This window comes from Pteronotus mesoamericanus, unplaced genomic scaffold (genome assembly GCF_021234165.1).
Source record: "Pteronotus mesoamericanus isolate MK-2021 breed Mesoamerican mustached bat unplaced genomic scaffold, CSHL_Meso_final scaffold_54, whole genome shotgun sequence".
Classification (NCBI taxonomy): domain Eukaryota; kingdom Metazoa; phylum Chordata; class Mammalia; order Chiroptera; family Mormoopidae; genus Pteronotus; species Pteronotus mesoamericanus.
The window spans coordinates 79,320,815-79,334,033 of NW_026555321.1; the positions used below are offsets into that span (position 1 = coordinate 79,320,815).

The 13,219-nt window shown below is 37.5% G+C and overlaps 1 protein-coding gene across 2 annotated transcripts in view; it reads right to left on the reverse strand.

Annotated features, from left to right (window-relative positions):
* The window catches only part of TCEA1 (transcription elongation factor A1), a 40,871-nt gene extending 28,552 nt beyond the window's left edge, over positions 1 to 12,319 (reverse strand). For both annotated transcript variants that reach the window (XM_054595604.1, XM_054595603.1), the window contains exons 1-2: positions 12,079 to 12,319; positions 2,721 to 2,783 (exon numbers count right to left, since the gene is read on the reverse strand). In XM_054595604.1, coding sequence (XP_054451579.1) covers positions 2,721 to 2,783; positions 12,079 to 12,141 — 126 coding nt within the window. In that variant the 5' untranslated portion in view covers positions 12,142 to 12,319. The remainder of the gene's footprint in view (positions 1 to 2,720; positions 2,784 to 12,078) is intronic.
* Positions 12,320 to 13,219: the final 900 nt, after the last annotated feature.

Below are 13,219 nucleotides of genomic sequence, written 5' to 3' on the forward strand. Positions count from 1 at the left end.
TCTGAATGGATGATTCTACTATATATAAATACTTACAAACTAGCCAAATTGTCGTGTTTATTTCCTCACCTTCAACCCATACCACTCTACCATTCTGCTAAAGTTTACCTGTAATCTAATCGGAAACTCCAATGGACTATTCAGTTCCCATTTTATTTAACCAGTCTTTACATACTGTTTACCCATCCTGGAGGTTCTGAACCATCCCTATGCTACAGTCTCTAAAATATTTTCTAAATGTGTCCTTTCTCCTACATTCTATATTTTCTAAATGTGTCCTTTAAACATACTGCTTTTAAATCAAATTCTAATTTAAGTTAAAATTCATTAGAATTAAATAATATTTAAAATCCACTTCTTCAGTCACATTTTAAGTGCTCAATAGCCTCATGTAGTCAGCAGCTACCACATTAGACAACACAGATACAGAATACTTCCATCACTGCAGGAAGTTCTATACTGCTCCAGAAGATATGCTGAACTACCTATCAGACATCTATGTCTGCTTTTTTCACAGGCATCTCAAAACCCAATGGATCCAAACTTATCCTTTATCTTGTTACCTGCCCCTGCCATCTTCATATCCTTCTCATTCAACCCTACCACATAATCTTTCTTGGATTTTTCTCTACTGTTAAATGGCACCAGTCACCACAGCAAAAATTTCAGCCATCCTGAATTCCTCCTTCTCCTTCACCCCATCCAGTCAGCTGCCAGCTCTTACTGGTTCTTCATCATTAACATGCTCTCCTTCTCTCCATTTCTATTGCTACTACCTTAGTTCAAGACTTCATCACTGCTTCTGAGTAGCTGTATTAGTCAACAAGTGTTCCTGTTTCTAGTCTCTTGTTCCCTCCACCATGCAAATCTCAGTCATGCACTTCCCTGCACCATGGCCTTTTCGCAGGGTTATGCCAACCTACCTATGAATTCAACCCTGTATCACACTTGCCCTTACTTTACATTAATGTGTCACAGCACTTTCACATACTATTTTCATTGCTAGAATAATAACTTCCCTAGTCCTTTCTGTTTAGAGGAAACCTATTAATATTTTGAAACTCATTTTCCACTTTATCATATATATACATGAAAGATTTTCTGAGCTTTTCAGATTAAGTCATCAGATTAAGAAGTAAACTTTATACTTCTGCCTGCCTTACATCTGACAAATGAATCCTATATAGACACTATCTGGGCAATTATATCTTTCTGTTTGTTGACTTGACAGTTTTCCTCTATGAGACTAAGATCAATGAGGGGGAAAGGCCATATCTTATTCATCACCCCAACACAATTCCTAACCCTAATAAAAAACTCAAATATTTGTTATATAAATATAAAGACTTTCCCAGGGATGAAGCATATGGGAAAAAAAAAAAATCAAAGGTGGTTATGAATGATAGCTCTACCCAACCTCCACACCCTCCTTAATGCAACACATTTCTCTTAAATAAATACTGGGATTAAATATGTTGTTTTTTGATGTGGCTGTCCACACACAGGCCTGCTAGGATAAGACCACACCTGAATGGTAAGGTATAACCTCAAAGGCAAGGTTATTTCCAGGGTTAATTTGCCAGAGAAGCTGTTGGTCCTTGCACAGGATAACTAACCTGAGAAGGCATGACGTGGTAATCATTTGTTCTCCTTTCTGAGCCTATATTTAGAGGAGTTCTTAGCCATTTTTGCACCGTTGATCCCCTCGGCAATATAAAGCTTATGGACCCTTTCTCAGAATGTTTTTAAATAGTTTAAATAAAATGCATAGGATTACATATAAAACCAATTATATAATATACAGTTATAAAAATATTTTCTTAAATGTAATATATGTTCCTTAACTTACAACATTAAATAAGACCTAGCATAGGATATAATAGCTACCATAATAATGAGCAAAAACAGGTATCAATACATCTACAACAACTATGATATGAAGTTAAAATATCTGTGAAATATTCTTTCGGATAGTCATTAGTATTACTCATACAACTATGGCTTACAGCCTTCAAAAATGAAAGAAATGTTCGATTTTAGCTAGCTTTTAATAAAAATAAATACATGATTTTCTTCCTAACCACCATGTTCAGGCATCCCCATTATTCTTCCCAAAATTCTGATTTAATGGGATAGAAATATCACCAGTGATACTCATGGATAATAATAAAGGTGTAGTAGAAAACATCAGATTCATGTTACTATTTTACTTTCCTTTTTAAAATTGACTTCTGTTAAAGTTTTATTTTTATGTTTTAGTCACCATAGAACATTAGAGTAAGACTTTCAATGCAATGGCTATCAGACATCTGATTGCATACACTGCTGGCCAGTGCAAAGAAAAAGAAGAGCCAACACCTTGCCATGCTCACACACAGCTAGCTAGCTAGCTTCATACTCGCAGAAGCTACTGAAGACAGACCAAGAAAGTAAAATCTTGGGAGATCAAATCAAGGCCAAGAGTCCATCCTCTTTTCCAGTGAGATTTCACTCCCACTGTCAACCATGGAGATTTGGGGTTTATTCTTGAGGTAGACAACATGTTTCTATAATGGTAACTCATTAGGTTGATTTATGTTACTATCTTGAAAAAAAAAATGGAGTTAATAATGGCTTATGATATAACAAGAAAGTACAAAAAACTTACATTGGAAATGAAGACATTTCCATATTTAATGATAATTACCTATTCAAAAATGATGACACATAGTAGTACATACCTGTAATAATTCCAGGGTCATGGGAATATTCTTCAGCTCCTTCAGCAAATCCAGTGCTCCAGCCTATAAAGTAAAATAATTTCATATTGAATTTCCCAGATAGTAAAGCAAGAACTAACTAGAGATTTAAATTTGTTTTCCTATCCACAATTCATTATGGCTCATTATTCATATGGGAAATGTAAACACACACATAGTATGTTTGTATATATCTCCACACATATATGTATAAAAGAGAAAAAAGAAAGAGATTTTTCCAAATATGGGTTGAAGCTCAGAAGAGGATCACAAATTCCATTTAGTGAATTATGACCAGCACTTGTTAAATATTGTTTTGTGAAAGTTTATTTTCAATAGTATTTGTTTATATATGGCCCAAGTAGAAATGTAAAATATATTTCTTACTGTGGTGCTATAACATATCCCAAATTTCCATGGAGAGCACCTGTCTGATGAAAGAGCCAATCCTGAGAAAGTGGGAATGCTCAGCACCTTTAGCATTCACACACACATAGGGAGAGCGGGAAAGGCTATCTCTTTACTCGAATTCTCATGATGTCTCTGTATCTCACTGGTCTGTCACAAGAACACTGCCACCTATCTTGTTCTTCAAAGGTAGTAAAATGTAAATTCTGAAAGAAAATTCAGAGTCAAGATCTATATTAAGTTTAGGCCTGTTCATTACCATTTCCCACCTTGAATGAAACCTCCCATGTAGATGATGGAAATAACAAAATAAGACTCATAGAAAATTACATAAAGCACCAAAAGTTAAAAAAGGCATGGTATCAGCCAATGTCACCCCAATAAATTTGCTAAAAGTTAGGGGGAAAAAGAGAAAAACATACGCAAAACAACTGTCTTAGATGTTTCTAAAACTACTTTGCGGAGTCCAGTGCTTATGAATCACTTTTTGATTCAGACTGATTAATTAATTTTTGCTTCTAAATTATAATTTTATAGACATGACTTTTTAAAAACAAGCCTCCATGCCAGCAACGGCAGGAGGGGAGGGGAGGAGAGGGAAGGGCAGGGCCTAGGGAAGGATTTCTGCTTTATTGGTAATCAGATTTAATATGCTTTTACCCCACAAAGAGTTGTATCAAAAATACCAGTAATGCAGCATTTCATAAAAGAATCCATAAAAGAATTAAAAGCTATTAGCTCTTAGCTGACTTTGGAGTACATAGGGCTAGCTATTTTCACCCCCACTGCTTTTCGACCATTTGGTTCCTTGAAGTTCAAAGAGCACTCCACTATTGTCTCTCAGATTTCCTTACAAGGCACTGACACCCATTCAGCAAATGTTGATGCTGGGTTTGATGTTCTGCCTGTAAAAGTATATCCTAATAGCCATCTGGCCAACTATATATATATCTCACTTCGCTTTCTAAACTGTTAAAATATGAAAACTAGGCACCCTACAGATGAATGAAACACAGTGCACCCCAGGAAAACAGAAAGCCCCAGAGCATGTCCCTCATGATGCAGCCCACAGAAAGAAACAAGCATGAAATCTCATGGTATCATTAAACTTCTTAAATATAAAATCAAGTAAGGGCTTCCAGTCACATCATTTTTCAATTTAAAGTTGACAGCTATTAAACTTGGCTGTGAAAAATAAAACAGTATTAACTTTTCTGCTAGCAACAAAGAGGTAACATCATTTTAATTTAACCTAGTACCTCATAAATAAAAACTTGATATAGGTTATTATAATAGATTTTAATGATTCACTTTTAATTTTAAAGTTCTATAAATTCTTTTTATTTAGAGGTAATTGAAAAAGGGAAACACTGTTTTTGTAAAAGAAAGCTAACACTGACTTTAAATTTACCATTCCATTTACCAAAGCTTGATGCTTTACCATCAAACAAGCATTTCTACAGGCATGACATTCTTGTGAGCCAATAAGGTCTCCTCCTATCCCATATTTGCAAATTCCAAAATCAAAAACCCTTGAAAACCAAAAGATTTCTCATAGGTTTTTCAATAAACTCATTTGACAGCAACATGTAATGTCAACAGGTATAAAGCTATTTATGTCCCACTTACTCCACTTAAATTGAATTTCATTATAGAAATGCTAATGTCTAATTACTGGAAACTGCCCAGATTTCAATGAGGATATTATGTAATAAGAAGATGCATGTACCAAATTAGTTTTATAAAATCTGAAAAATCTGAATTCTCAAATATATCAGACTCTAAAAGTTTTAAGAGATTGTGGACTTGTATCCTATATTTACCATAGACACTTTTCTTCTACCCACATCTTCATGGACTTTCTGATCCATTTCTGATCTAGGATCAGTTAGGAAGAAATATTTTAAAATCACTTCTAGAAATCCCTTAAAAAAGCAGGATTTCCCTTCTTAAGCTTCCATAATGCTGTCACATATAATGTTGATTCTTCCAATACATAAGCGTTGTGGCATAAGGTTTTCACTGTTTTCCAAGCTGAAGCAATTGATATGCATTAATTTCATCACACTCTCCCTTTTTATTCAGATCCCTTTGGTGACAATGGGGTTAGAGATACAGGCTATTGAAGGAAGAAAAAGCTAAGTAATACTCATGGGATTAAATCATGACCTTTATCATAATTACACTGTGTTCTAACAAAATAAGATGAACATTCAATTAAACATCTTTAAGAAATAAACAACTATGATCAAAATGAAAGAAAAAGGCGAACAACAGATTATCACGTATTAATTCAGTGATAAAAACTTCTTTTGAGGGTTACTAGGTGCCAAGTATTGTGTTAAATAATGTACACATATCATTTCATCTTCACAATAAACCCTACAGAAGGAGGTAATTTTATTGTCCCCATTTTACAGATGAGGAAATTGAAGCCCAGATAAATTAAGAAATTTACACAAGGTCACAAGATTACTAGCTAGAAAAGGTGAGATCTATGCAGTTCTGTCAAATGACACACTATTGCCTCTCAAAAAATACTCACTAACACTGTGCCAAACTCTACTCTGTGCTGAGAATACAACAGTGAGTAAGACAGAAACTTTCTGGCTTAAGAAAATTTAAAAACAAACAGATCTTTGCCCATCTTCAAGTCCTCATTATACAAAGAAAGAAACTTAACTCGGAAAAAGAAAGTGACTTGCCCAAGGTCATACAGCGGGGTAATGCAAAAGGACAAGAACTGTCTCCTGCCCTTTATATCACTGCTCTTTCCACTCCATAGGTACATCGGTGGTAACTCTGCCCTGTGAACTCAGATGAACAGAATTACCAAACAGAAACTACAGGCTAGCTTTTCTCAATCATAACCTGCCTCTAAAGGTCAAGTCTATTAGACTGCAGCATCTCCTAGGGATAATGATGCAAGAGAAAGAAAGAATCTACCTTAAGTTCACAGTACTGGCTGAAACATAAACAAAAGCTCTTATGCTACTTCATTAAACCACTGGTAAATGAGTACTTTTACAAAATATGGTATTCAAACTTGTACTGAGCATCCAGTATATAAGACTATAAGCATCGTTCTTAGGGAAATGTAAGAAGGAAGGACCAAAATTGAACATACACTTAAGAACATGGGATATATATATATATATTTTTTTCATTCAAATCCATGCACTGCCATTTTTAATTATAACATTTTGGGAATGTTATTTGTCCTTTTCAGGCTTCAGCTTCTTTATATGCAGGTGAGCATAATACACTGACCTTGAGTAGTTAAAATGGTCAAATGAGGTAATTTAACACATAAGAAGTATCAAAAAGGAGTGCCTGACACACAGGAGATGGACGGTAAGGGGTACAAAGATAGAAAAAGAATGATCTATTTCTACTGCAACAATAATCCTCAAAGAGCCATAAGCCAGTTTTTTTAAGTGAGCATTATTTAAGCTCAATGAATTCAAATACTTCTTAGTAAGAATTATGAGATTGCACAATTTTTAAAATTAAGATGTTTTATTTTTAAAAAAGGGAAAAACTAAATTATAAATATTTGGGTTATAGTTCAACATCATCACTATAAACTAGGAATTATAACTTTACTATGTGATCTCAAATTTGTAATTATTTCATACCAAAAGCACAAATGGCAGAGGGAAAAAAAAATACAGGGTCCAGCACAAATAATGCCCCTTTCTCAGTACATAAAAATCTTTCATTAGAAAATCGTAAGCATGTAATTCTGTACCATAACAACAACATACTCAAGCACACCCTATGACATTTAAGGTGAAATGTTGAAATTGCTGTGCATCTCATGCAAGACATTCACCTACCCTACCAACCACATTCAATGGCGTTACTTCTGCTGGACTAGGTATATAAATATGCCTTCAAATTTAAAAGCTTCTCTATTTCAACAGATACTATCAAGAGAGTAAAAAGACTACCCACAAATGGGAGGAAACATGCAAAACTCATCTCTGATAAGGGTCTAGTATTAAGAATATAAAGAATTCTTACAACTCAATAACACAGTCAATTAAAAAATGGGCAAAGGATGTGAATAGACATTTCTCCAAAGATATACAAATGGCAAACATGCAATTAAAAAATGTTCATTATCACTGGTGATCAGAGAATGCAAATCAAACCTACAGTGATATACCACTTTACAGCCACTACAATGGTTCTAATTAAAAGACAGATAACATGTGTTGAAAGATGTGGTGAAAACAGAACCATCAATAGGCTGTCAGTGGGAACATAAAATGGTGCAGCAACTATGGAAAATAGTCTAGCAGTTTCTCAAAAGGTTAAACATAGTTATATGACTTAATAATTCTAATCCTAGGTTATATACAAACTACCAATAAAAACTTAGGTCCGCACAAAAACTTGTACAAGAATGTTCTTAGCAGCATTGTTCATAATGGCCAAAATGCAAAACAGCCCAAAATGTGGTGAATCCACCAGTACAGTGGAGTATTATTCAGCAACACAAAAAAATAAAATACTGATATATGCTATTAACATAAGTGAACCTTGAAAATGCTAAGTGAGGGAAGCCAGTCACAGAAGACCATATATTGTATGATTCCACTTACATGAAATGCCCAGGATAGGTATCCATAGCCATAGAAGGTAGATTAGTGGTTGGGTGGGTTGGGGAGATATGGTAACTTCTTAAATAGGTTACTTTATGGGCACTGACTTCTTCTGGAGTGGTGAAATGCTCTAAAATTAGATAGTGGTGATAGTTGCACAAATCAAATTGAACTGTGTATAGTTGAAAAGGGCAAACTTCATTGTATATCTCAATAAAACTTACAAAAAATTGTGTAGTCATTCTAAATTTAATCATTCTAACCCTGATATTGAAACCAAAGCTTTATCTTTCAACCCAGGTATGATAATACTCAGAAATCTACACATGTCGGGTAATTCTAACATCTAATTTCAATTTCTCCCCCAGCACTTTAATTCAGCTCAGCCCTGAACTTTAAATTAAAAAAAAAAAAAAAATTAACCTCACCACAACTCACAAAATCTCTCCATGAACTTGAAAATTCTAAGCTCTTACCTCACTCCTCCTTCAGCAGTCTAGTGTGATAAATCGCTTACAAAGACAATCCAGGTTTTTAGCCATTACCATATCTTAGGCACTGACAAGCATTTTATATTCATCTAATCTTTAGTAAATTATCTCCAATTTACCACCAAAGAAAAACATTTTAAAGACACTAAGGAACTTGCTTGAGATCACACAGCTAAAATTCAAGAGAGACAGAATTTGTACTCGTATTTAGACTTGCTTAATGGCATCAAGTCATAATGACAAGAAAAAAAGCTGAGTAAAAAAGCTAAGGAAATCGGAATAACTTATATGGTTCATCATGGTCTCGGAAGCAGACAACTGACAAAACTGCTAATACTGTTTAAGATCAAGTATACCAGTGGGGCAACAATCTGGGTAGTAAGAGGTCAGTATATTGAGTAGGTATTTGGGAAACCTGCCTGCCCCAGAACAGTCAATACTCTTACTTCCTGGTCTTATATTCACTTAACTGTACCCAATCCCAAGAAGGAAGATACCTGCTGAGAAGGTGGTTAATTGGGCCCAAATTCATAGCCAGTGTCTAGCAGCCATTGTTTACAGAGGCCTCTCATTCTCACTACATCTCAGGGAAAAGCCATAGGCTGACCTGCTAAGCCTCCTGCACTGTGTTCTACCATCTGATCACATCCTTATAATGAGGTTCCTGATGCCCTGGCCAGCGTGGCTCAGCATCCCCCAAAGCAAAAGGCCACCGATTCAATTTCTGCTAAGGGCACTTGCCTACGTAGGTTGTGGTCCTAGGCTGTGGTCCCAGTGTGGGAGTCTGGGCAAGAGACAACCCATGGATGTTTGTCGCATCAATATTTTTCTTTCTCTCCTTTTTCTCCCTACCTTCCCTTCTCTCTAAAGAAATGAGAGAGAGAGAGAGAGAGAGAGAGAGAGAGAGAGAGAGAGAGACAGAGAAGGAGAAACAGAGAGAGAGAGAACAGCGAAAGCTCCTGGAATTGTATTTCACCAATGGGACTGAGACTTTCCCCATCCAATCAGAACAGGGGGAATTTGGAGTCCTTATTTCCATGAAATCAGACCAATCAGGAATTTGGGGCGGGGGGGGGGGGGGAATGAGTCACTTTTCTCTATATGACTGACTCCCCTTTGTCTTCCAGGAGCCCATTTTCAGTTCCGTCTGAAGACTGCATTTCTGGGGTTTGTAAACTGTGTCAACTGAGCAGCTTCACTGGAATAAAGTTTCTCCCTTTGCAGCACCCCAAACTGGGGACTCCTGTTGGCATTGGACTGGTGGCAACAAGCTTTCATTGACACCATGCAAGATTCAAAAACAGGTGCAAGGGTCTTACAATGAGGCACTGAAGCTTAACAGAGTAGTACTACTCATTTTGGAGCAAAACGGTTTAAATTCATATCCTCGTGTAACCACTATTTATCCATTTTACTTAGGACAATTCACTTAACTTTCTAAATATTTCATTCCCTCATTTTAAAAATAGGGATCATACTTATCTTGTAAAACTCTATAAAAAAAATGAGATAAGGTAAGTGCTTAGTAGAACACTTGCTCAAAATAGCTCAATAAATGATAGTTGTTTTTACTATTATTTAAATGTGACATCTATGGTTTTATTAAAACAATATCCAGTAAAAGTACTTAAACCTGTCAGTTCAGAGGACACGTTATTACTTTTTAAGCAAAATTTACTTTTTCATAATATAAAAATAGCTCACAGAGAAAAGCTGAAAACCACAAGAGAAACAAATAACCATAATTCAACAACCCCAAGAACAACTTCTGTTAAATTACTGCACATTTTTTGGGGGGGAAGGGGAAGCAGTCATTCAGACCATTTCCCTGTCTCTCTATTTCATTTGCCTATTTGAATTTCTGTAAAATAGAAAAAAGGGAAAAGAAAAAAGTAAAAGAGCCAATCAATTTTACATTTCTTTTTGGGGGCGGGGGGCAGTGCACGTCAAGTTTTCATACTGGTAAAGTTTTGAACTATTAAAAATGAGATGAGGATTATCTGTAGGGTTTAAACTCATTCTCCTCCAAAGACCTGAAAATACATTTATTACTTGAGAACTGCAAATAAATACAAACTGATCTCCATACTTGTGCACTAAAGAATTAGTCATTTTTAGGAGACACCTAGTACAAGAAAAAGAAACAAACAAAGCAAAACAAAACAAAAAAATCTGATGAGTTACATGATTGAAGGATACACATTATATTTCAGACGAGATCGGGCATGTTAAGAGTGGTATGGCCGTAGACAGAGGGATACACATTATTGCCTGAATTAGAGGGGAAAAAATATCCCATAAAGGGCCTTTTCCCCAGGACCTTCTACTGTGGGAGTCTGGGGATCTCCAGGAAAAGAGAAAAACTTTCCAGTTTCAACAAATAACAAATAAATGTTCAGCCTATCAGATAACCAGAACTCATCACTTGCAGTGGGGAATTAAAGGGGTATCAACAGGAAAAATAAATGGCAGAAGTAATGTCTGGAACAGAAAACAAACAGGAAATATTTTAAAGACCAAATTGCAAACACATATTACCAGAGTACAAAATTAAATACTGGGTGATGCACCTGTTAAAGAAAAAGAGGAACAGACAATGAAATCTTAAGAATTCAGTGTTAAACACTACTGCCTGCTCTGGCATGCTGTCCAGCAGAAAGCCAGGATTCTGGGTTTATCCAAACTGTATAGTACTTAATTTAAGTAGGTAAAGTACTTATCTCTGACTCAGTTTCTTTTTCTGTAAAACAGATACATCACAGCTGTGTTGTATCAAAAGATATTTGCACATCAGCTTTGCAACTCGAAAGTGCTGTACAAATCAGAGCACCCCTTTCCTCCTTCACATGACTTTGACATGGAATTTATTCCACAGATGGGAATAGGTTATTTCAAGTACATTAATATTGAGAATGTGCTGAGCATGTTGGAACCAATCAAGTAATGACAACTGTAAAAGTTTAGCTGAAAACAGATGATTCTGAAGCAAAGGATTTAAAGTGACACACACAGGTACACAAAAATGCAGAAACTGGAAGACATACCTCAAACGAACCAAAAGAGAACATGTTCACATAAACACATTATCAACAATAAATAACAAGATAATGCCACCGGTATTAACTGTAAACCACTTAGGGCATGCCCAGAGATGACATTTGTCCAAATTCATCTACCAGCACACCCTAGCTAATGTGTGTGCTTGAATCATAGTTCTTTTACGACCACCTAACAAGATCCACTTTTTAAAAAACGCTTAATAACTTGCCAAGTTCACTGGTATATTTAATCTTTTTAATCGTTAAACAAATATGTAAGCAGTTGAGATAATCAAGTGAATGTTTAGTCTTCTTCAAAAGTAAGATCCAGGTATTTTACATTTATTTCAGGTATTTTACACTTATCAGCTTGACGTCTAAGCAGGTCAGGAAACTCGATGTTACTTCTAGTTGCTAGCCAACGATCACCGACGAGAGAATGAATTCTTTTTAAACAGTGAGGACTTTACATGCTCAATTCTTAAGCTAAATTAACGAGGATTTACTACCACGAAAGTTTAAAATGAAAGGAGAGAACGCCTCGACTAGGTTTATTACATGGTACTAAGAACGAGACTTCCAAATACTAAGAACCGGTCCCAACGCCTGTGGCCGCGCGCCTGCACTACCACCCTCAGGACGCCTTCTCCAGGACGGGGGCGCCGTCCATGCCGTCTTCCCACGCGAGGAGGGCTGTCGTGGGCGGGCCGGGCGTCCCATTGGGCCCGCCGGAGGCCCACCGCGTCCCTCCCCGCGGCCTCCCTCCCGGGCCCGCGCCGCCCGCCGCGCTCACCGCGTTCTTCTTCTGCACCATTTTGTCCATTTTCTTGGCAATGCGGACCACCTCGTCCTCCATGGTTCCGGCAAGTATTCCCCACGCCCAGCCCGCTTAGGACGGGAGATGGGCGAAATTGGGGCAGAAACCACACCGGAACGCGAGCTCAGGCGCTCGGCAAGCCCAACAAGGCAGGCCCCGGCCTAAGCCCTTCCGCACAAGCCCAGCGACTGGAGACGACGGCGTCGGCAGCTCCGCCCCGCAGGCGGTGCCAATCAAGCTCCGCGCGCTCCGTGCAGGCGCAACCAATCGACAGCGGATCGTGGGGAAGTGGCGATCCTAGGCGCCCGCGAGGGAGTTGTCCGTGGGACGCTGAGCAGGCCCAGCTTCAGTGTTTCCCGCCAGGCAGTTGTGAAAACTTGAAGGATGCGAGGCCGACTTTTGGCGCGCGTTCACCTCCGGCCCCGCCTCCACAAGGAGTGGGGCGTCACCCCGCGCTGGGTCTCCCGGGACAACCCGGAGGTTCGGAACCTGCAGAGACCTCCGGAGCTCTGAACTGAGGTAGGTTTGGAGAATGAAATGTTGGAGGGTTTTCAAGTCAGAGGAACCCAAGCATTTTCTTCGTGGTCCCCGGCTACCTTGAAAAACAGACTCCCACATTACCCTAAATAGCCCGTCATACTATGTATTTGACCTTTTTAATAAAGCTTTTCCTTTTTAAAATTCAAATTGCTTGTACGTTCCTTAAAGGACTGAGACCCAATCTTGTTTCCTGACTCAGGATGACGGATATAATACTTTGCTTATAGTTGATTGATTACTGACATTTTTGAAAGTCAGTGAGGGAATTGACATCCTTGAGTTATGACTAACAAAGGCACAAAATTTAAATATATTAATACTGTAGAGCTCTTCCAATATCCCAGTTGAAGCGTTTACTACCACCTCATGCTCTTTGCAGATATATTCCCAGATCAAATTTAACCATTTGTCAAAATCCACCACTTAATTGTGAACAAGGGGTTTTATGGAAAGTAATCTCACAGGGTGATATAGATCATAAATTCCTAACTATGCAGGTCATGATGAGTAGTCACGCCCCAAGCATATGAATTGTACACTTGAAATTTATATAACTTTATTGACCAATATCAGCCCA